The sequence below is a fragment of the Callospermophilus lateralis genome, chromosome 6 (genome assembly GCF_048772815.1).
Source record: "Callospermophilus lateralis isolate mCalLat2 chromosome 6, mCalLat2.hap1, whole genome shotgun sequence".
NCBI classification, from domain to species: domain Eukaryota; kingdom Metazoa; phylum Chordata; class Mammalia; order Rodentia; family Sciuridae; genus Callospermophilus; species Callospermophilus lateralis.
The window spans coordinates 14,812,599-14,834,356 of record NC_135310.1 but is presented as its reverse complement, the minus strand read 5'-3'; the positions used below and the strand labels follow the sequence as shown (position 1 = coordinate 14,834,356).

The following is a 21,758-nucleotide window of genomic DNA, read 5'->3' as shown; positions in this document are numbered from 1 at the left end:
AATACATCCCAATTGTCTTTGAAAATTTTTCTGTCTCCTTGCTCCCACTCCTTCCGAAGTGTAAGAAGCAAAATTAATTCTGGAAAAATATTTTAATTATCTTGGTAATACCAAAATTATCCAACTCTATTTTTTCCCCTCAAGTAACACTAAGCTAACAAAGAAAATGTGATCCAAAGAGAAGGTCCTACATCCAAAATTAATCAGAAAGAACAATAGTTGGAGTGAAAACATAGGCCCGTGGATTACCTCCCAAACCAAGCTATTGGTTACCCAGTGGACTATTCTGGGTAGGATTAACTTTGACCAAATTCAAGGAGTGGCAATTAGAATAATGTTGGATAAATTGCCTATATTCAATATAACATAAGCTTCAAGTAGATATAAAACATATTTATCTTGTTTAATATCATATTCCTAGATCCATGCCGCATAGTTCCCATAAGAGAGTTACCAAGTTATCTGCTGAAAAAATACATCTAGCTTAATTTGTACGTTTGGTTACACAAATAATAATAGGAGGCATTATAGCACTGATTTAGGAAAAACATTCTAATTTTTCATCATTTAATTTCATCATCTAATTTCATAACAAGTGATAATGAACATTTAGTGTGATTTTTGGCACTTGCAAATGGCTTTTAACTATAGGATCTCACTTGCTGCTCTCAGTCCTATGACACAGGTAACATGATTTTCCTCATGGAGAGGTCAAATGTCATTGGAGGATTGTCCTTAAAATAACTGTATACAGGCTCTATACAGGCAGGCAAAACTGGCATCTGATTTGGCAGTGCATGAGCTCTGTGACCTTGGCACATCTTTCTTTATTTTTTACTTTCCCTGATGTTGCATCATCATCTGAAAAATTACCACAATCCTTCCTACAGTTTGGAGACAACTGGAGGTTATCTATGTTAGACACCCAAGGACAGAGACTGGCAAACAATGTTTTTGTCCTTAATTTGTCTCACTTTCTGGTCTTACAGTGGTAGCTGTCTTCTGCCTGAATACATGTCTTTCCAGTTTTCCCTGGACATTCTCTGGTGTGTTTTTCCTGACTCAGAAAAAGTCTTGCCTCTTGGGGACAGGAGGTCTCTATTCTACACTAAGGGTTCTCAAACTTTAGGAGGCACTACATAATCGTGAGGTGTGATAACCCTGATGGCTGGACTAGACACACAAACAGGTTTTTCTGACTCAGTAGATCTGAGCAAGATCCAAGAGAATTTGCATCTCTAACAAGTTTTCAGGTGAACTTTGATATGCGGCTTTAGGAACCACATACTGAGAACACTTCCCTATGATCCTGGATCCCGTGCAGCACCCAAATACACACCATTGTGTTTGTCTCCTTAATTATCTCTTTATCCCCCAAATTACAAACCCATCACCTATGATTTTGTCTCCAGTGCCTAACAGTGTCTGGTCCTCAGTACCATGCAACATATGGTTATATAATAATGATTAATTGATATCATAGTTACTAAGAGAAAGAAATGAGACTAGACCCGGACACTGCAAAGTTTTGCCTCTTCCCATGATGGCTCTTTTGAGTGATGAGGTGAAAAAAATCAGAGTTATATATAGGATGTTTTTTTGTGCCTAGAAAAGTACTGATAATGCATTATAATGAGCTCAGAGGAACAAATAAATATTCTTGGTCTATCTCCCAAATACCAGAGGTCAATGGAAGCACTCACTACACCTGAACCTGAGGATGTGAGTGTGCAACTTCACTGGCAGGCTTTTATTAGGTTCTGCATCTAAAATACACTTGGGACTGGCCCCAGGCACAGCTGTTTGTTACTAATTGAAATTACTTCACACAGTCATTGGAGGATTATGTCCTTAAAATAACTTATTACAGTCCATTCAGCAAATGACTTTCTGGTGGTAGGAAAGTTATCAAGCAAATTGCAAAAGGTAGGAGAGATGTTGCTATTTAGACATTCAACATTCTCTTTTCTAAGAGGAAAATGAAGTCCAAAACAATATTTAGAGTCCCAGAAATCATTAGTCTACTGGCTTCTCCTCAACTGGTAAGTTTCACATGCATTCAAAAGACCTGGGGTCTATTTGGCCACAAAAGATCACCTAAGTTCCAAGAGCTAAGTTACCATTCTCTCCACTACCCTCTGTTTCTCTCCCCACTGCCTCTCAAATAAGCAAAAAATAACACAAACTTATGCTTCATGAAGCATAAAATAAAATTAATTTAATATTTGACATGAAATTGGTACTTCTGATTTTCTACTCCAATGTTAACATAAAGTCTTCTGTACTCTTAGATGTTAACCCCAGGCCCAAGTAAAATATTTTTAAAAATCTGAAAAAGTTAATGTGTAGAATAAATACTCAATAATTTAGATGTAAGCAAGAATTTAAAGTGATTCAGTCCACAAATATTTTTAGCACCTATTATGTCCTTTATTAAACTATGTAATTCACTACTGAGCAAAAAGAGATGTGGGGAACCTCAGACTGACAAATGAAGTGATACTCACCTTTTTTGATTATTCCCTACTTAATATTATAAGGCATAAAAATAAATCTTTGTTTCAAGATTTATTTCAAGAAACCAAACATAGCTAATATAATTCTTTTTATTAGTGCTGTTAAGTGTTAAAAAGAAGTTAATTGATGTGGTCTCATAATTGAAGATTAGTGGAAAAATCCATGGGAGTGATTTAGACTGTCGCTAATATTTAATAACATATGCATGTTATTTGTTCTGTTAGAAAGAAAAAGAACTAACATTGACCAAGGTAGTAAAAGAAATGTATACATAAGGACAACACATGCAAAGGAATGGCTAACAAGCTACAGAATGTAGAATATTTAAAATAGATCACTCATTCAAGGTTACTTAAATCTTACCTTAAAACTTTGGATAGAAATTGCAAAAGATGGGAAAACTGGAAATATTTCCTAACAATATGAAAAAAATAATACATAGAAACATACTATAAATTAGGAATAAAAATTATACAGAAAACAAGAATAAAATCACTGAAGAAGCATCTTTTCTATAGATTAATAGCTGATAATTTTAAGGGTATAATTACTTCAGGACTTTTTTCTATAATTTCCAATAAGTCAATGTAGTTATCTGGTGGCAAATGGCATTAAAAAAAAAAAACTTGAAATGGCTATGCGGGGCAACACATACAGTTCACAATGTGTTTTGAAATAACATTAAAACACTTTAGGAGAACTAGGTAAGTAAGAGGTACACGGACTCTTATTCTCCCTATAGATAACCAGCAGCACACACGTTTCTGTCTCTCTCTCACAGTTGACTGTGGTTTGCTTCTAAGAGTCATCAGTAGTATCTGCTGCAATGGAACGATGGATGGCAAAAAATAAATAAAAGTTCATTGGGCCAGAAGATAAGCCAGCAGGACTGTTTCATTTACTTATGACAAAGTACTAATTACTGAAGCAATATCTCAAAAGCTTCTTCATAAGTTTTACTGGTTGAAGCAGGGCACAACAATACATATTTCCAGATAGAACATTACAGTTAAAATTATAGCCACAAAATAACTGATGCAAATAGACTCATAAAAGATGATGCAGAAATCAAATGCACACAAAAATCTGGAATGCTGGTAGGTATCTTGATGCCAAGATTCTCAAAGTGTACTAAGAGATTTTCTTAGTCCTGAATAGGCAGATATTGAGTATTTTAAGGAGATGGTATTAGCCACACTAATATACATGGTCTATAAAAATCTTAAAAATTCACTAAATATACAATTAGGGGACCATTAACAACATTAACACACATAAGCTCTGCATCATTAAGAATATTTTTAAAAATTATTCAGAATATTCAGTTTTAGAAGCTTATGTCCGACATTACAAATACCACATAAAAAGACAAAGCTTAAAATCTATTTTCCCCCAAACTGATTTTTGAATAACCCTAAAAAAGACATGTAGAGGGGATGGAGATATAGCTCAGTTGGTAGAGTGCTTGCCTTTCATGCACAAGGCCCTGGGTTCAATCCCCAGCACCACACACACACACACACACACACACACACACACACACACAAGCCATGCGGATTCTTTCTTCAGGAACAAGTTGGAAGGGATATATTTTTTTAAAGGATCAAAACTTATTTTCTTGATAATGAACTTAAACTCCTAATAATAAGACTCTAATGAAGTGTACTGACAGCTTGTGTCAGGAGTTTGCATGTTTCATCTCTCTGAGGATTTTTGCATTACATTCCTATTCACAGGCAATCACTAAAGCAACTACTTGTGTTTCTCAGATGTTTTCAGTCATAAGATGTATTTATCTGAGATGACAAATGTCAGAGAAATTAAAACAGAAAACAAATCAGATATAAATCCACCTGAGTAATACAAGAACTTTAGATATAAAAATCAGATAGAAATCTGATTTTCTCTGTGCTGGATGAGGTGAGTCTAATATGTTTTATTATAGTTTCTTACTCATCAAGCAGTATCCATGGTCCAAATATATGGCCAAAACTCTGAAATCCCCAAATGACTCCAAAATGCTGGCATGCACAAAGTCTTTGCTTTAGCCTTTCGTGTACTTCTCTGAAATGTTTGCTTTACTAACTATGGATAAGTTACTCTGGTAGTCAGTGCCTGTGCCTGAATCCTGGCAAGACACAAGAAACATTTTCTAAAACTATAGATTTAAGGCACCAGCACACCTGTATCCAAAACCATAGTAACGTCAACTGTGTTTTAATTCTTTCATGAAGCCACTGATTTCTATTAGTATAATGGTTGTTTCCGCTTGACAATATGGCCTTATACGTCCCTGACCTTTCCTTTGTTAGACCTTTTTCTGAGGTTTTAGGAAACATATTTTAAGTTTTGTTTTTCTTATTGTCTTTCATCATGATCTCAAACTGTTTCCAAAGTCTAGCTGAGATAAGGGCAATACAGAGAGGTACATCTTGAAAATTCCTTTTGCTATTTTCCCTGCAGTCATTTTGCTTTATGATTCATTATAAATTCAGCTGTAAATCCACCCCTTTATAATTTAAAAGGAATAGAGTATGATTTCAGAACTATTAGGAGAATGGCCATTACCATAGTTGTTATAGAATGGGAGAATAAGTAGTTTGCTTTCCTGCATAGAGAGCAATATGGGGCAAACTTTCAACTCGGAAATTCAAAAAAATTTTTAAAAAAATTAAAATTTGTATTTTGTTTAGACTAGGAATTCTACTTCTAAGAACGAATCTTATAACAGAGCTTTAAGACTGTTCATATCATGTATAACTAATTAGAATAAATTGTTTAAAATTAAAAAAAGACTGTTCATAAAAGTGTTATCTATGATATTGAGAAGTTAACAATTTCCAGCAGATAAACTTGGCTAAATACTGACAGCTTGTGTCAGGAGTTTGCATGTTTCATCTCTGAGGATTTTTGCATTACATTCCCATTCATGGGCAATCATACACATGATGAATGATGACTTTCCTAATTCTTCATAATGTTCATGGAAAAATAAGTTTAAAATTGAATGGATATTATTATTCTATTTTTCTTAAAATATCATGAATCTACATAGACAAAGAAAAATGTTGAGAATTAACATTGACATGTTAATGTTTTCCCAGCATAGGTTCTATCTAGAAAGTCAAATAAAGGTAATTTTCCTTTTTTCCCCAAATTTATGTAAAATAATTATGATGCTGAACATATGTGATTTGATCAGTAAGAAAAATATAAATTTTACTTAAACTATTGAAAGCTGAAAAGTCTAACCACAGCAAATAATTACAACTTTTAAAATTATGCCCTACTTCCATATGCTTGCTGTAAATAGATAACATTGAATCTATAAGTCAAAATTAGATTTCATCAGATCAGACAGAATGAGGAGACTCAAGAACTATGTGTACAAATGTGATAGACATAAAATTATTTCAATCCTCAAATTACTAAAACTGAGTTCCCAATACTGCTTTCCTCAGTTTAATTCATCAGCATTGCAAATCTAGCACTTATTAGTAATGCTCTAATAAGCAACATACAAACCAGCAAAACCTTTTCCTCTAATTGCCTTTTCATTTGGTGATATCTATTCCTTACTCGATTGGTCTCATATTAAAATGCATTCCAATTTAACTTTTTGAAAACAGTAGCCATGCAAACCTGAGCCACTGTCACTGAGCACACCAGCAATACTTGGAACAGATACTCACATCGTTCTCTAGCCCATCACTGCCTGCATTGTGGACGTCAGGATAATGTTTCAGAAACTGGGCCACATAAGTCATAATGGACTTCTCATCTGGCTTATCCACATCAACATCTGGAAAAATCAAGATCAAATGTGAAGAAATTAATTAGCATTCACTGGAGTTTAATAATGCAAGTTTTAAAATCTAGCTATTATATCAAGAAAACTGACCTAAATGCAGAAAGAAAATAGAATTATTATTAAGAAATTTGGGGGAAGAAAGGAAACCAATTTAGTCTGAATGAAACATGTTAAGAATTTTATAACTCAAGATGGTGTGTTTTAACAAACAGCTTTTTAAAAAAGTAATAGATGTCCCATTTATATAGTCTCATCAATAATTTAGTAGAGATCAAAGACTCTGTATGGTTATTCAGATATTCTGTCTGGCTAATAAAATACAAATAATATGTAAAGTTTAGAATTATGGAGAGCAGGGCATATAAAAATGTTTGCAGATGTGATGTTAAATGACAGCTTGTAGACCATAATATATGGACAAATACAGACAACTTCCCTGCCCATTTAAACTTTGCTTGAGAAGAATGGGACATGTCATATATCTAATTTCTTGGTCCTTTCACTATGAGGCATTCTTTCTAAATTACTATACTTTGCTGTTATGAACTGAGATGCTGTAAACATTGACGTGGCTGTGTCACTGTGGTATGCTGATTTTAAGTCGTTTGTATATACCAAGAAGCTGGATAATTGGGTCAAATGGTGGTTCCATTTCAAGTTTTCTGAAGAATCTCCATACTGCTTTCCAGAATGGTTGCACCTATTTGTAATCCCACCAGCAATGTTTGAGTGTGCCTTTCCCCCTATGTCCTCACCAATATTTACTGTTACTTGCATTCTTGATAATTGCCATTTTGACTGGAGTGAGATGAAATCGCAGTGTAGATTTAATTTGCATTTCTCTAATTGCTAGAGATGTTGTACATTTCTTCACTTTTTTGTTGATTGATCCTATTTCTTATTCTGTGAAGTATCTGTTCAGTTTCTTAGCTCATTTATCGATTGGAGCATTTGGTTTTTTGGTGTTAAGTTTTTTGAGTTCTTTATATATCTTGGAGATTAATGCTCTATCTGAGGTGCAGGTGGCAAAGACTTTCTCCCATTCTGTAGCCTCTCTGTGCATGTTTTTGATTATTTTCTTTGCTGTGAAGAAGCTTTTTACTTTGATACCATCCCATTTATTGATTCTTGATTTTACTTCTTGCAGTTTGGGAGTCTTGTTGAGGAAATTGGTTCCTAAGCTGACATGATGAAGAGTTGGGCCTTCCTTTCTTATAGTAGGCACAGGGTCTCTGGTCTAATGCCTAAGTCCTTGGTCTACTTTGAGTTTTGTGCAGGGTGAGAGATAGGGGTTAAATTTCATTCTACTACATATGGATGTTCAGTTTCCCAGCACCGTTTGTTGGAAAACTATCTTTTCTCCAATGTATGTATGTTTATGGTGTCTTTGTATAGCATGAGATAAATGTGTGTGTGTGTGTGTGTGTGTGTATACACTATATATATATATATATATATATATATATATATATATATATATATATATGTTTGTCTCTGTGTTTCTATTCAGTACCATTGGGCTTCATATCTTTTTATGTACCAATACCATTCTTTTTTTGTTACAGTAGCTCTGTAGTATAATTTAAGTTCTGGTATTGTGATGCCTCTTGCTTCACTTTTCTCACTAAGAATAGCTGGGGATATTTTGGGCCTTTTATTTTCCCGAATGAATTTCATGACTTCAAAAGGTGAATGGATAAAGAAAATGTGGTATATACACACAATAAAATATTACTCATCCATAAAGAAGAGTAAAATTATGGCATTTGCCAGTAAATGAATGGGACTGGAGACTATTGTTTTAAATAAAATAAACCAGTCTCCCAAAACCAAAGGCCAAATGTTCTTTCTGATATGTGAATGTTAAGACACAATAAGTGTTATGTGTGGTGAGGATAGAAGTTCTTTGGATTAGACAAAGGTGAATAAAGGGAGTAAAGGGAAAGGAGAAGAGATGGGAATGGAAAAGATAGTAGAATGAATTGGAAATAACTTTCCTATGTTCATATATGATTACATGATCAATGAAATACCACATCATGTACAACCACAAGAATGGGAACCCAATTAGAATAAGTTATATTCCATGTATATATAATATGCCCAAATACACTTCACTGTCATGTATATCTAAAAAGAAATAAAAATAGTAGTCCCACAACTAGAACAGCAAGGCAAGACTTCCTTGGAAGGCTTACAGAGAAAAAAATTGAAATCTTTGTATATTAATAATTTTCTTCTCATAAAATCTGAAAATCATGATTAACTCTTGAATATCTAACTACTTTCCCCATCTGTTTCATGTCTGTCCTTTGTCCTTTGCCTTTCGCTTGAAATGTTATTTCTTTCATCAATTCATTCTTCCTGCTATGTGGTGACCTTGCCCTTTTCCTGACTAATCCTCAGGAAATCTTTGCTATCAACAGCCCCCACACCACCTCAACCTCTTTACTTCCTCTGGTCTACCATTCTGCCATATATACTTCTATTAAGCTGAAACTTTTAGTTTTTGTTACAATAAATAAATAAACAATTGAAAAGAACTGACATCTGAAAATTGAGTCTTCCTCTCTTCACGAATATGGAATATCTCCTCATTCTTAAGATATTCTTTGACTTTCTTCATTTGCACTGTAGTTTTCCTTATGAAATCTTATATATTTTTTAAAATTTGCACTTGAACCTTTTTCCTTCATAGTAATATAAATGGTATTGTGTTTTAAGTTTCATATTCCAAGTATTCATTGCTGGTATATAGGAAAGCAATCCACTTTTGTATATTAACCTTCTAGATACAAAATGTCTAGATACAAAATTTTAGACTTGCAATCTTGGTCTAAAATTTTGTTTCTAGACATTTGTGTCATCGCTGAACAAAGACAATTTTATTTCTTCCTTTAAAAATAAATTATAATATTTTTATTACTCAGCAATAAAAGAGAATAAAATCATGGCATTTGCAGGTAAATGGATGCATTTGGAGAAGATAATGCTAAGTGAAGTTAACCAATCCCAAAAAAACAAATGGCGAATGTTTTCTCTGATATAAGGTGACTGACTCATATTCTGGTAGGGAGAGTGAGCATTCTGCTGTCATGTATTTAAAAAATAAAAGCAATTAAAAATAAAAATTATAAATTATAATAGTTTGAATAATCAAGTACTTTTTGAGGGAGACACAGCCTGAAAAATATCTCAATCATGTGGTTTCAAATCTACAGATATTTGCTCTATAAAATTGGTATAAATAAGGCACCAAAATTTTGACAGATTCAGTAACTGTATGTGGGGACAAGACTGAATAAATAAAATGTACCAAATGTTATAAACAAATCTTTAAAATACCCATTTAAAAGTCAATAACTGCGATGACATTTTGAAGAACAATGTATACAGCCAAAACCAAACCAAACAAACCTAAAACACATAACAATTGATGAATATTTATTTTAATTTGTGATGTAATTTCTAGGGACAATCAATGTAGGATTCTAAAAAAAACCCAAAGATCCTGGAATTTCTTAGATGACTTAAAAGTGATTTTAGAAGTGACAAGATCAGTCATACTTGATACTAATACTAAAGAGGTATGTGAAGAAGGAATGAAACTATTTCATGAAGTGGAAACATGGAAAGAAAAGCAAAATTTAATACATGATAATATGAATAACATAGTATGTGCCATTCAATATACATATGCCTAACTTATAAAATAACTTTTACAATAGGTATTGGTCTATTTATTCTGTATGTCTAAAAGTTTATACATTCAAGTTGGCTAAATTACTTTTGAAGAGGAAAATTCTTTAGGAAAACAGAAGATCTACTTCTATCTGGGATAACCTTGCATTTGAGCAACCTCGTTTCTGAGAATTAGTAGAAGTATTAAGACCTTCTATTCCAGTGGACATCAAAGAATGCTTTATACTCTCATCCTACACTATGAAGAGATTCAGCTCTCTTGCAGCTGATGGCTGTGATGTGTGCATAGTAGTTTCCCCTTTGGCATTCTTGTATGGAAACAGATGGAAATTCCATAATTATTTGAGTGAATGTAGGGCCCCAAATCAGCACCCTAAGGTGGCAAGGGATCTCCATGGGGCCTTTCATCTCAGATGAAACCCACTCAGGTTTCTATTTCTTTCTTTTGGAAATGCCAGGGCATCATCTTTGCTTTAGGGCTGTGAGAATTCATTCTGAAAGCTAATCTTTTAGAAAAACTTGTTTTTCACCGTGTATTACACTTATATATTCATTAATGGGAATTTCCACAATTTCCAACACAAATAGAGAATTATGAATGACATTTGGAAAATTCATTTTGATACTTTTACTTCAATATGAAAATAACTTACTACTTTATTACAGTTTTATCATAACTGTCTTTTGAATACTTACAAAAGTTAACTTCATTTTAAAAAAGTCTTAAAATTCACAATCATACAAAAATTATGCAAAAGAATTGGAATGGAAAATAGTAGTCAACCGTTTGGATAGTCTGCTACTTTCACCAAAACATTGGATGAATGCCTTCATTTCTAAGTATCTAATGACTGACATTTTGAATATATGGTCTTAGATTAGTAATGATCTATTTCTTCTGGGTTTTAGAGTAACTTTTTGCTCCTGCATACACTTCCAACACCTTCATTTCACCCTTTGGTAGTTGAGTAAGCTCAGTTTTCGTGGCTGTTACACCATGTCAAAGAGCTGTTTGGAGCAATGGTACCATATTCTGTTTCCAAATACAGTGGCAAATGTTTATCCAGAAGAAAATTATTGCAGAAAGATAGTATTTCTTGCTGCTTTTCTCCAGCTTTCTGTCTTGTAAAGAGCCTTAGGAGTCATGCAATTTGTGGGTTTAATACATACAAATAGCCTACAGGGAGGTATGCAACAGTCATTAATTATTCAACATACCTTCAGGGTCCAGCAGTCTTGGAATGCCCAGTTGTGTTTCAGCAATAGTGAAAGCATCCTCCAGATTTTCTCTGTTAGATCTGCCTTTCACCTTTTCCAAGTCCACCAACTCAGGTCGAATGGCATGGATAACGGAATGGAAGGCAACTCCACTTCTCCAACTTCTCCCAAAATCTTTCACTTCTATTCCGATCTGCCTTAGTGTGGTAAACACAGAAACAGTGTCACATGCTGAATAGACACAAGTACTTTCTTTAAGATCTTATGCAAAACCCAATGCTCATTGCCAATTATGCACTATATCAGTTAAATGATTTTTTTCCCTTGAAGGGGGAATTTAGCAAAAAAAATTATTTTAGAGGATAATAAAATTTATAGTTTTTAATGAGATTTTTTTCAGTAATTGAGATGGCCCATTTGAATCATAATTCACATTTATTTTTGAAAGGGAGATACATTTAGAGGAAAATGTGTGACAATATTTTTAAAACACCAAAAGTGACAAGAATTAACCAGTGTGTGTTTTTTAAGAAATTCTATCCAACACATTTTTAATGATAAACAACAGTACGTCATATAGGCCAAGGTTCTAACAGACTAAGATGATGTGGCTACATCATATCCAATACACCAGAGCACACAAAAGCAAAAGGATGTGATCAGATACACAAAGTAGTCACAAAAGAGCCACAATTGACACAATTCCAGATGATAACTTCATTGCCCCACCAATCAAATTGCTTTAAAATTTTCTTTTTAGGATTATCTTGAGAGCAATACTCTGTAGACAAATCTTTGTTCTTTGGTGATGGATTTGATAAGTTCAAAGCCAGTTACAATTAGGAAAGCAGTTCAAGCTGGTAATAATACTTTATGATTCGAAATAAAAATGAGGCAAAATCATGAGAGATTTTTCTACATACAATTTCTCAATTATAAAGGGAGTTCCAAAAATGAGTTGCAAAGATGATTGTGAACATCAGTGAGACCCCATGATTATATATAGAACCTATAGATGCGACTACTTGGTTAGGGAATATTCATGGATAAAGTCACCTAATAGATTCTTTTTAAAAAATTAGTCATTCACTTTATAGTTGTTCCTAAAAAAAATCACTTGAGTTTTACCAAATTCTCAAAATTTCCATAAAAAAATACTATACCATACTCATTAATAAATTGCTAAGTTCCCTTAAATTTATCTCAGGACACTTTAGATTTACTCTAAATCACATTTTACTAAAGTGCATTCAGTTCACATAAAATATCATGTGCTGAAAATAGCATCACTGGACCTAATCATTGGCTTTACAAATAAATATTTTTTAAAAACTGTGTCCAAAACTTTAGTAATTGTAATCCCGAATCTGCTCTTGGTTCTTCTAGAGCTTGTGTCTCTGGCAGTATGGATACAAATTCTTTGAGCAGACATCTAATATCCATACAGGTTGAAAAGTTTGTCCTTATTATCTTTTCATTTGTATATTTCCTCTTCATCTTACTTTTCTACCTATATTTTTCCTCGCTCACATTTTCTCATTTATAAATATTCCTGACTCTTTAAGCCACTTCATATTAGTTTCTAACATAATAAAACAAGGCACAAATAAACATCTAGCTAATAAATAATCACCATGTTATTTAATGTTTCCTTGAACTTTTTTATTGTTTCAGATATTTTAAAAGAAATATTTAAAATGTTTTCTTAAATATTTACTATCTTGGAATCAATAAAATGTTTCAATGCATTTTTCCTTTTGCATTTGCTGAAATAAATATACATGTATAATATGTGTGTGTGTGTGTGTGTGTGTATGTGTGTGTGTAAAGATACACACCATTTCTTATTACATCAAAGTAGTAGTTAATATTTCTCAAAAGTTCTGGCTTTAGTTCAAACTTCTCCTTTTAGAATCTTATAAACCCAAGGAAAACTTGTGTATTACTTAAGTGATGAAATGTGGTCAGTTTACAGGCAATTCTGGTCTTTACTATGTTATGGTTTGGATGTGAGGTGTCCCCCAAAAGCTCACATGTAAGACAATGTAAGCAGGTTCAGAGGAGAAATGACTGGGTTGTGACAGTCTTAATCCAATCAATGAATTAATAACTGCATAGGGATTAACTGAGTGGCAACCAAAATGACAGAGTGAGGTTGAAGAAGGTTGGAATTGGGGATGTGGCTCTGGGGTATGTATTTTGTGTTTGGCAGAGTGGAGTCTCACTCTCTGCTCCCTGATCATCATGTGAACTGCTTCCCTTACACCACCTCTTCCACCATGATGTCTGGAGTCACCTTGAACCCTGAGGAATGGAGCCAGCTGTTTATGGACTGAGACCTCTGAAATGACGAGCCCTCAAATAAACTTTTCCTCCTCTATAGCTGTTCTAGTTGGGTGCTTTGTTCACAACACTGCAAAAGCTGACTAAAACAGCTCTACATTTACTTCAGGTAATTTTGAATGATTTGGGGTGTTCATATCTTCATTTGTTTGTTTATCTGATTTATTTCTGTGTTAAAACATAATCGTTCTTCTTAGTTAATAATAGGTATGCAAATGGTTTAACTTAGTGCTTTTATTTCTGAGAATATGTACTAGCAGTCCATGAAATTGGCTAAGAAAATAGAAAGGGCTTCATGATTTTGTTTTACTAACACAGTTTTTGACTCATTTCTCAAATCTCTTTAAACTTCGTGTGAAGATAGTGAATACACTCTAGCAATCAGTCAGGTGCTTTCTAAATATTTTCTAATTTCCCACTTCCCATTGGCTGTGAGAGTCCTGTGAGAGTGATCCAGACTACAGAGTCCCCCATAAGATAATAACAATTTCAGGAAAGTTGTCATGCACATATTGAAATGGATACAGAACCTAAAGTCTTCTATCCATGTCAGGTAAGAAGTTGCTTAAAAAGTGTACACAGGGAGCATGTAAAAGGAAGCTTCACAACAATTATCAACAATTTGGTGGCATAAATGTCATGTGTCCTTACAGATTTTCATGACAAAGAGTCACCTTTCCAAACTCTACAGTTTACACAGTTACCCCAGAAATGGATCTGATTGGTATATTGATGGGTAGACACCCCTGGGGACCATGATATTAGACATTTATACAGATAAGGAAAATACAACTTAAACTGATGTCACAAACATATAAGTTGTAGGAATGACTTTGCACTGTTAGCATATCTCTGCATATCTTAGAAACCCAACACAGTATGTGTGAAACTAAATTCGATCTAGGATGACTCCCACAGCATTAAATTTGAGTTAACCTCAAGCCACTATGTTATTAAATAAAAATCAACTTATTTTTTATTAGTTTAATGCTGTGTGGGGCAATGGACAATAGAAGAGCACATTAAATTATTACAAAGTGTAAATGCAATAGCATTGTGACAAATGTCAGCAAGTGGTCATCAGTTTTCCACCCAGGACATTTCTTTTCCCTGTCCAGTTAAGTTACAATGAAGATTAGTAAGGTCCAATGTGTTTATAATCAAATAGTGCACCAATATTATGGGAAGGATTTTTAATTTTAATTTCTACTATAGAGTCTAAAGAGTCACACAAATTTGCTTTCAGAATATTTTTGGCTGCACTGAATCATAAGTATAAACCTAAAATTAGAAAACAACTAACACACTTTAAAAGCTAAACAAACCTACATAAATTAGTAATACTAATTACATCTTCTCTATTTTTGATTTTTCTCTCCTTATTTTTGCTCTTCAAACATTTTAAAAATAGAGCTCTCTATGTTTTAGCACCACAGTATTTTATAATAAGTACTTATTTACAACTGTTTTCCCAAAGTAGATAATCATATTCAGATTAGATTCAATCAAGTAAAACAAGATAGAAAGTTAGTTAATATTTCACGCTATTTAAGAAAATCAAACAAATGCACAATTTTTATGTGAAGAAACTTGACAGTGACCACATCAGACCACAAAATATTGCTATGATCAACGGGATATCCCATTGGAATTGCTATGAGAAGGTACTTTTTTGAAGAGAGTAATCTTCCATCTACCATCATAACAAAATGTATGTACAGATAAATTTAAAGTTCAATTCATAAAGCAAGAGTTGACAAAGGAATCTATGTTATAGACATAAGAACAAAGGGTAAAAATTAAAAAATAAAATTGCTAGAAAATTTCAGGGACTGGAAACAAATACAATGTTTTTCAGAATGTGGACCTTTCTTAACATTATTATTAAATCAAATTCAAGAGTATTTTGAAGAGATAATCAAGTTTGAGCTTGTACTTTATTTGTGCAAACATTATTTAATAGGAACAGAAAATCTAAATAATGATCTGATTAGAATTAGCCCTCAGGCCACTAATCAAAAGTGAAAAATTGATCAGTTTAATCAATCAGGCCCAATCACATGAACGAAGAAAGAATTCATTTTATTACAGCATTTTCTTGGAGTATCAGTGATGAGCTTATGTTTACATTTTAGTTCAAGGACAGTGAAATAAGAGCTAAAGCAAAAGTCATTCATTCAAATATCTTTTCAAATTTTGCAACCATTAGAAGGTGTAATAAGCGATAAATCGATAACTCAAATTATCACAGGGTTCCAAATTCAAACAAACCATTGATACTTACTTGCCTGCTGTGTACTGCACCCATTTTAATAGAGCTTTCTTGGCATTTCCTTGGATCTTGGTAGCCACCTTGCGCTTGCTTGGTGGGCTGGCGGTCTCAGAGCTGACGATGCTATCCACCGAAGAGGCACTGCTGGACAGAGACTGTAGCTGTGGCAGGTTGCTGGTCAACTCTTCAATCTAATTACGAGTTAACAGAGAGCAAAAACATAAGAATCATCTTTGATTTTCTATCCTTGGAATATACTTTTCCCAATAAAAAATGACATTGAAATGTGAGCTCTTATAGGGCACAAGAGGACATTTTATCCCTCTTTGTGCTCACTGTGCCCCTATATCTATCTTACAGTCACAAATATTTGTTGAATGCATGAATGAATTGATGTCTGGTTTAGATGTGATCTGAGCTTGTCACCTGAAAATTCATATGTTGGAAGCCTGGTCCTCTGTGTAGCAATTTTGGGAGGTGCTGGCCCTTTAGGAGTTTGAGCCTAGTCATTAGGGAGCTGCACTAGGATGTTGGTTAGTTCTCATGAGGGCACTGTTAGTCTGGAACTTTCCTGGTCTCTCTGGCTTCCTGTCTCACCCTGTGATCTGTGATCTCTCCCTCTGGCACAAGACATGATGCCATCTGCCCTGATGTGATACAGCCACCAGACGTCATCAGAACTGGTCTTTCAGTTACCCAAAGTGTAAGTTAAATATTCTTCTTTATAAGTTACCCAGCCTCAGTTATTTTGTTGTAAAAATGGAAAATGACTGATACAACTAATAAAATAAAACCTAATGTTTAGAACAATTATTCTGCATGGAATGGTGGTTAATATGCCCCCCCTGGAGCTTAGAACTACTCCCATAGAAAAAAAGAAAAAAATTCCCGAACTCCTTCTATGCCTATATCCACCTCCATTGAGACTGACCTACTTTTCAGAGTGGGTACCTCTATTGGAGTATTTTGGATTGGAGGGTTTCAAGAGAGAAGAGGAAATTCTCTTGCAACCAAACACCCTGTTATGAGTGAAGGTAACATATCTGCTAAGCTAAGGATTGCCCTAACCTACGGGAAAAGAGGACATTATTAAAATGTCTACTACCATTTCCTTCTGTGATATAACATCAACTGAAAAAGAAACTGTAGCACAATACCTGGAAATATAGAATAATGGTCCACACCAATCCAAGAACTATTGATGGTCGGCCATCAGCTATATCAGTGGAGTTAATGTTGACTAGTTTAATCTGTTTAAAAAGAAAAACTGCATTAGTAGTGTACTAGAAATATTACAACCCATTTAATTACACAATAATTAGAACTTTATTAGACACCAGTAAGGTTTGAGGTCATGAGGTGGTACACAAGAGTAAGTAGGGTGAGCCGTGAACACACATGCACACATGGTTTCAGTGAAACTTTCTGGTGCATTTGTTAGGTGCACAAAATGTAACAACTAAAAAACTGATTTCAAAAACTTTTTAAATTTAAAATTTTAAAAAAATATATAACATCATGCAAGGAATTATCAACAAAAATTTCCGAACAAAAAAAAATGGTTATTCTTTACATTAAAAGGTTGACTAAAAAGAAACCATGAAGAGTAGCTTAAGAAGATGCACTTACTTTTAAGTTTTCTACCAAATAGCATGAAACTTATGTTCTCTTTTACCTATAAAAACCAGGAATTAAAAATTCTAAAATTTGTACTAACCGGTGATCCTCTGTACATGGACTGACATGTAAAACAAAGGAAGAAGATGATATACATACATAAAATAACCTTCCAAAATCAGCATTATTTGTTCAAAAGGAATAAAAGATAGTAAATTTAGAGCATAACATTGAGAATAAATTTCAAAAAACAAAGTAAAGCCAAGAAATAGTAAAATAGAGATCGTTGGCATTTAGTTTGGGGGCAATGTACTATAAAGCATTTTTCTTAGATTCCAATCTGTCTACAAATGCCCTTAATTATTCATTTTTTATGTTCTCTCAATTATTAAAAAGGTTGTTTCTTAAGTTCAAGCAAAATGAACTTCTATATCCATCAATATCTATAGCATATAAGAAATAATTGTTCAGCATCTTTTTTCATAAACAAATTATGAATTAAAAAAATAATGACATACTCCTCAGGCATGTAGCTAAGCTAAGATTTCATGAGGTGTGTGATTAATATAAAGTTCAGAAGTTTATGAATTGTTTACTTTTTAAAATGTTTATCATATATTCAACTGTAATACTTTGTGTCTAGGGCAAATGTTAACTTTAGAAATATGATTCCTGTATTTTTTATTTTTTATTTTCTCCAGTTTTTCTGTGAAAATGGATCTTGTGGGAGAAAATCTTCAATGGGAAGAGTCCTCAGAAAGAATGCCTTTCATAGATTAAGTCTGCACAGTTTTCTCCAAGATATTAATTAACAAGAGGAAATTTGTTTTTTCCGTTCTAACCAATAAATATTTCTCAGAATGAATTAAAGCATTCTTGTTATACAATGGAAATGGCAGACTTAATATCCTGGAAGCCTCTAATATCCTGTTCCATAAGGCTTTACTCTGCTTTCTATGAAAAGCTAACAAAGGGTGAGCAAGAAGAGGGTAAGCTCTCCAATAATAATGAAGTTAGAGTGATTTGCAAACACTTCCCAATATTGTATAAGGAGATAAAAGTATTTTTCTAACATGGTCCTAGTTCCTAGAATCTGTGTAGGGCAAGAAGTTTGCAAGACTAACAACTTTATCCTAATTCACTGCATTGCCAACTTTTCAAAACGTAAGTTATTTAAGGGTCAGGATCTAAGTTTTTTTCAAGTTCCTGTTTTGTACATTTATAAAGTGAATGAATTAACTTAGTACATGTAGATGTTAGGAAGTAATCAAATTATTCCCTTTTCCAGAAGTATATGGATACCTGTTTATAAAGCTGGTTTTGCTATTGCCAAGTACAGACATATTAAATTTCCACAAGGTAGAAAAAGCTAAATCTAAGAGGATTGATGAGGCCCTTTTGGAGGGAAATATGGCGGTATCTAAGAAAAATACACATACACTTTTTGACCTGGCAAACACACTTCTAGGGTTCTACCTAGAAAATACATGCCTCTAGTAAGATGAAAGTACTTTTAACATAGTTATTAGTTCCACTTAGTGTTTGAAAAATCTTAGAAACAACCTCAGTGCCCACTCACAAGAGTGGCTGAACAAACAGTGACACATCCAGATAACAGCATACTATGCAGCTGTTAAAAATGAATCGTGGAAATAGTCATGAACCGATTTGGGGTGATTATCAAGATACACTTCAAAAAAAAAAAAACACAGAAAAAACACCTATGGAATCCTACCCTTCATGTAGGAAAGGAGCGGGCATATGCACACACATCTTATTTGAAAAGAAACAAGAGAGATTGATTAGGAGAGGTGGGAAATCGAGTTAGAGGCCAGGGAATGGGGATGGAAGAAAAGAGATCAGAAAAATTTTTACTACTGTGTTTTTTACTCTTAGAATCATGGTAATGTCTCCCCAAAATTAAAAAATAAATAAATAAAGTAAAGCAGGATGTGCGTGTGTGTGTGTGTGTGTGTGTATGTGTGTGTATGCACGTGCACATGAGCTCATGTGTGTTACACAATAACAATAGAACATAATTATTAAAAATTGCTAATTCAAGCACACTGCAGGGGATGTGGAAGACTAGAAATAACTAAAGTACATTTGGAAAATAGTCTTCTGACTGGGTAATATAATGCTAAAGGGAAAAGGAACTATAATAAGTACTGATTTCCAGTTAGTAAACCTGTTTCTGACAAGAATATGAACTAGCAATTCCAAAACTATTTTATGCATATAGCAGGGTTACAAAAAATAAGCAAATATATTGTGTATGAGAGCCAGTGCTCTCATGATTGGAGAAAACAGAAATAAATAAGCATGTGAGGCTAGAATGAGCCTTATGGAATTAGGCTGGAATCAGATGTATCATTTTGAACTAATGTTTTGGTTTTTTACATATGCATACAAACACACACACAGGAGAAGCCATACATATATATGTACATATATGTATGCATACAGATAGGTAGGGGGGAGAGCACCTGTGTATATACAGAAATGAGTAAGCATACGTACTTTTGGACCTATCTGCTGGGAAAGTCTAGAAGCAACATCACCTCAGTAGCAATGAGCAAACCCTAGATCTAGGTTTATGAACACCGTTCACCAGTAACAGGAACAAAGCCTCCTTAGAGAAGTGATTGACTCTAGGACTGCGGCGGGAACATATAAGCCTGAATCACCTGTAGTTACCAGAAACATTTTAAGCACTTCCTTGTTCTTGAAGAAGCCAGCCAAAGAGCTCTCAATGGCCAAAGCTGGAACAATTTGAGCAACGAAATAATAATAACAATATTTGATTATAAGTATGAATAAAACAAATTTACATGAGTCCATGCTGAAAGAAATAAGTAGTCGAACAAGTCAATAAATAGAGTAAAGAAGGAAGAACATCTTTTTTCCTACAGAACAATTTCAATAAGTGTAGATAGAATGAGGGAAACACAAAATCACCAGTAGGCAAAGAGTATAGAAATAATTATTGAAAGAAATTGATGCAAAAATCAGTGAATAAAAATTAGGAGGAGAAGCCAAGATTTAGCAGTCTCAATGATCTCCTCTAAGTTATTCATCAAGTGTAAGAGAAAAAACAGTAATGACATCATGGAAGTCATGGCAGACACTACCTGCTATGATCTGAATGCAGCCTTCAAATATCATGTGTTAGAAACTTAATCCTCAAGTTTATGTCATGGCATTGGTGAGGCAGCCTTTGGGGGGTGATTAGGATCAGATAAGCCCATTAGGGTGGGATGGGTGGCCCTGATGGGTCTGGGGGCTTTATAGGAAAAGGAAGCTGAGTTGACCCATGCTTACTCAAGTTTCTGTCTCTGCCATGTTGTAATGCAGCAAGAAGGCCCTCACCAGATGCCGAACAGGTGTCTGCACCATGCTCTCGGACTCCCCAGCCTGCAGAACTGTGAGCTGAATGACTTCAGTTCTTTATAGTCTTGGCATTACATTATATATCCAGTGATCAAGGTTTGCCTCACCAGCAATGGCATTTCAGAATTCTATGCTCACTAACATGACATGCTGGAAGAATACAACATCACTTCCTTGGTATTCTTGCCAACAATGTATGGCTTCAATCTAATCATGAGAAAACATACAAACTCAAATTGAGACATTATATTCAAATAACCGATCGACGATATCAAAAATATCAGAGGTTAGGAAAGACAAGAAAAGAATGAGGACTCTTCATAGAATAAAGAGATGATCGAGTGCCCTGTGTGATTCTGGATTGAGTCCTGGGGCAGAAGCAAGGCAACGGGGAGGAATTTGATGGAATTAGACTAACATCTGTGCTTTCATTAACAGTATCACAACATTTTAGTTTCCTCATTTTGATAATAGTACTATGGTTGTATAAGTTCTTAACTTCAGAGGAATTTGAGTGAAAAGTAGATGTGAAACCCTGTTTTGCAACTTTACTATAAATCCAAAATTATTTTATAATAATACCATGTGTCCTTGCTGCATAGATAACTGGCAGTGCTTTGAAGCCCTGGCTACTTCTGGAAGCATTCTTTTGCCCATGCCTCCTTCTTCCAGTGTTCTCTATCATTTCCTACCTTTCTTCCTTCCAGAAACTTGAGTGCAGTGCCGATGTTTGCCACCGCATGGATTCGCTTCATTCGACGTCCTTGTTCACAAGGCTGTGAAACGGGAAAGAACAGGGACCAAAAAAGAGCACACATTTAAAAAAACCTAAATGGATGAAAATTATACTTGAAGGCTATTCAGCTATTCAAAAGCAACTGACATTAT

General features: G+C 34.1%; 1 protein-coding gene across 1 annotated transcript in view; it reads right to left on the bottom strand.

The window, feature by feature from the left end:
- Syne1 (spectrin repeat containing nuclear envelope protein 1) overlaps nucleotides 1–21,758 on the bottom strand; it is a 421,786-nt gene that overhangs the window by 307,120 nt on the left and 92,908 nt on the right. The window contains exons 4-9 of the mRNA XM_076858120.2: nucleotides 21,563–21,646; nucleotides 17,021–17,113; nucleotides 15,876–16,054; nucleotides 11,249–11,445; nucleotides 6,210–6,319; nucleotides 2,881–2,931 (exon numbers count right to left, since the gene is read on the bottom strand). Coding sequence (XP_076714235.2) covers nucleotides 2,881–2,931; nucleotides 6,210–6,319; nucleotides 11,249–11,445; nucleotides 15,876–16,054; nucleotides 17,021–17,113; nucleotides 21,563–21,646 — 714 coding nt within the window. The remainder of the gene's footprint in view (nucleotides 1–2,880; nucleotides 2,932–6,209; nucleotides 6,320–11,248; nucleotides 11,446–15,875; nucleotides 16,055–17,020; nucleotides 17,114–21,562; nucleotides 21,647–21,758) is intronic.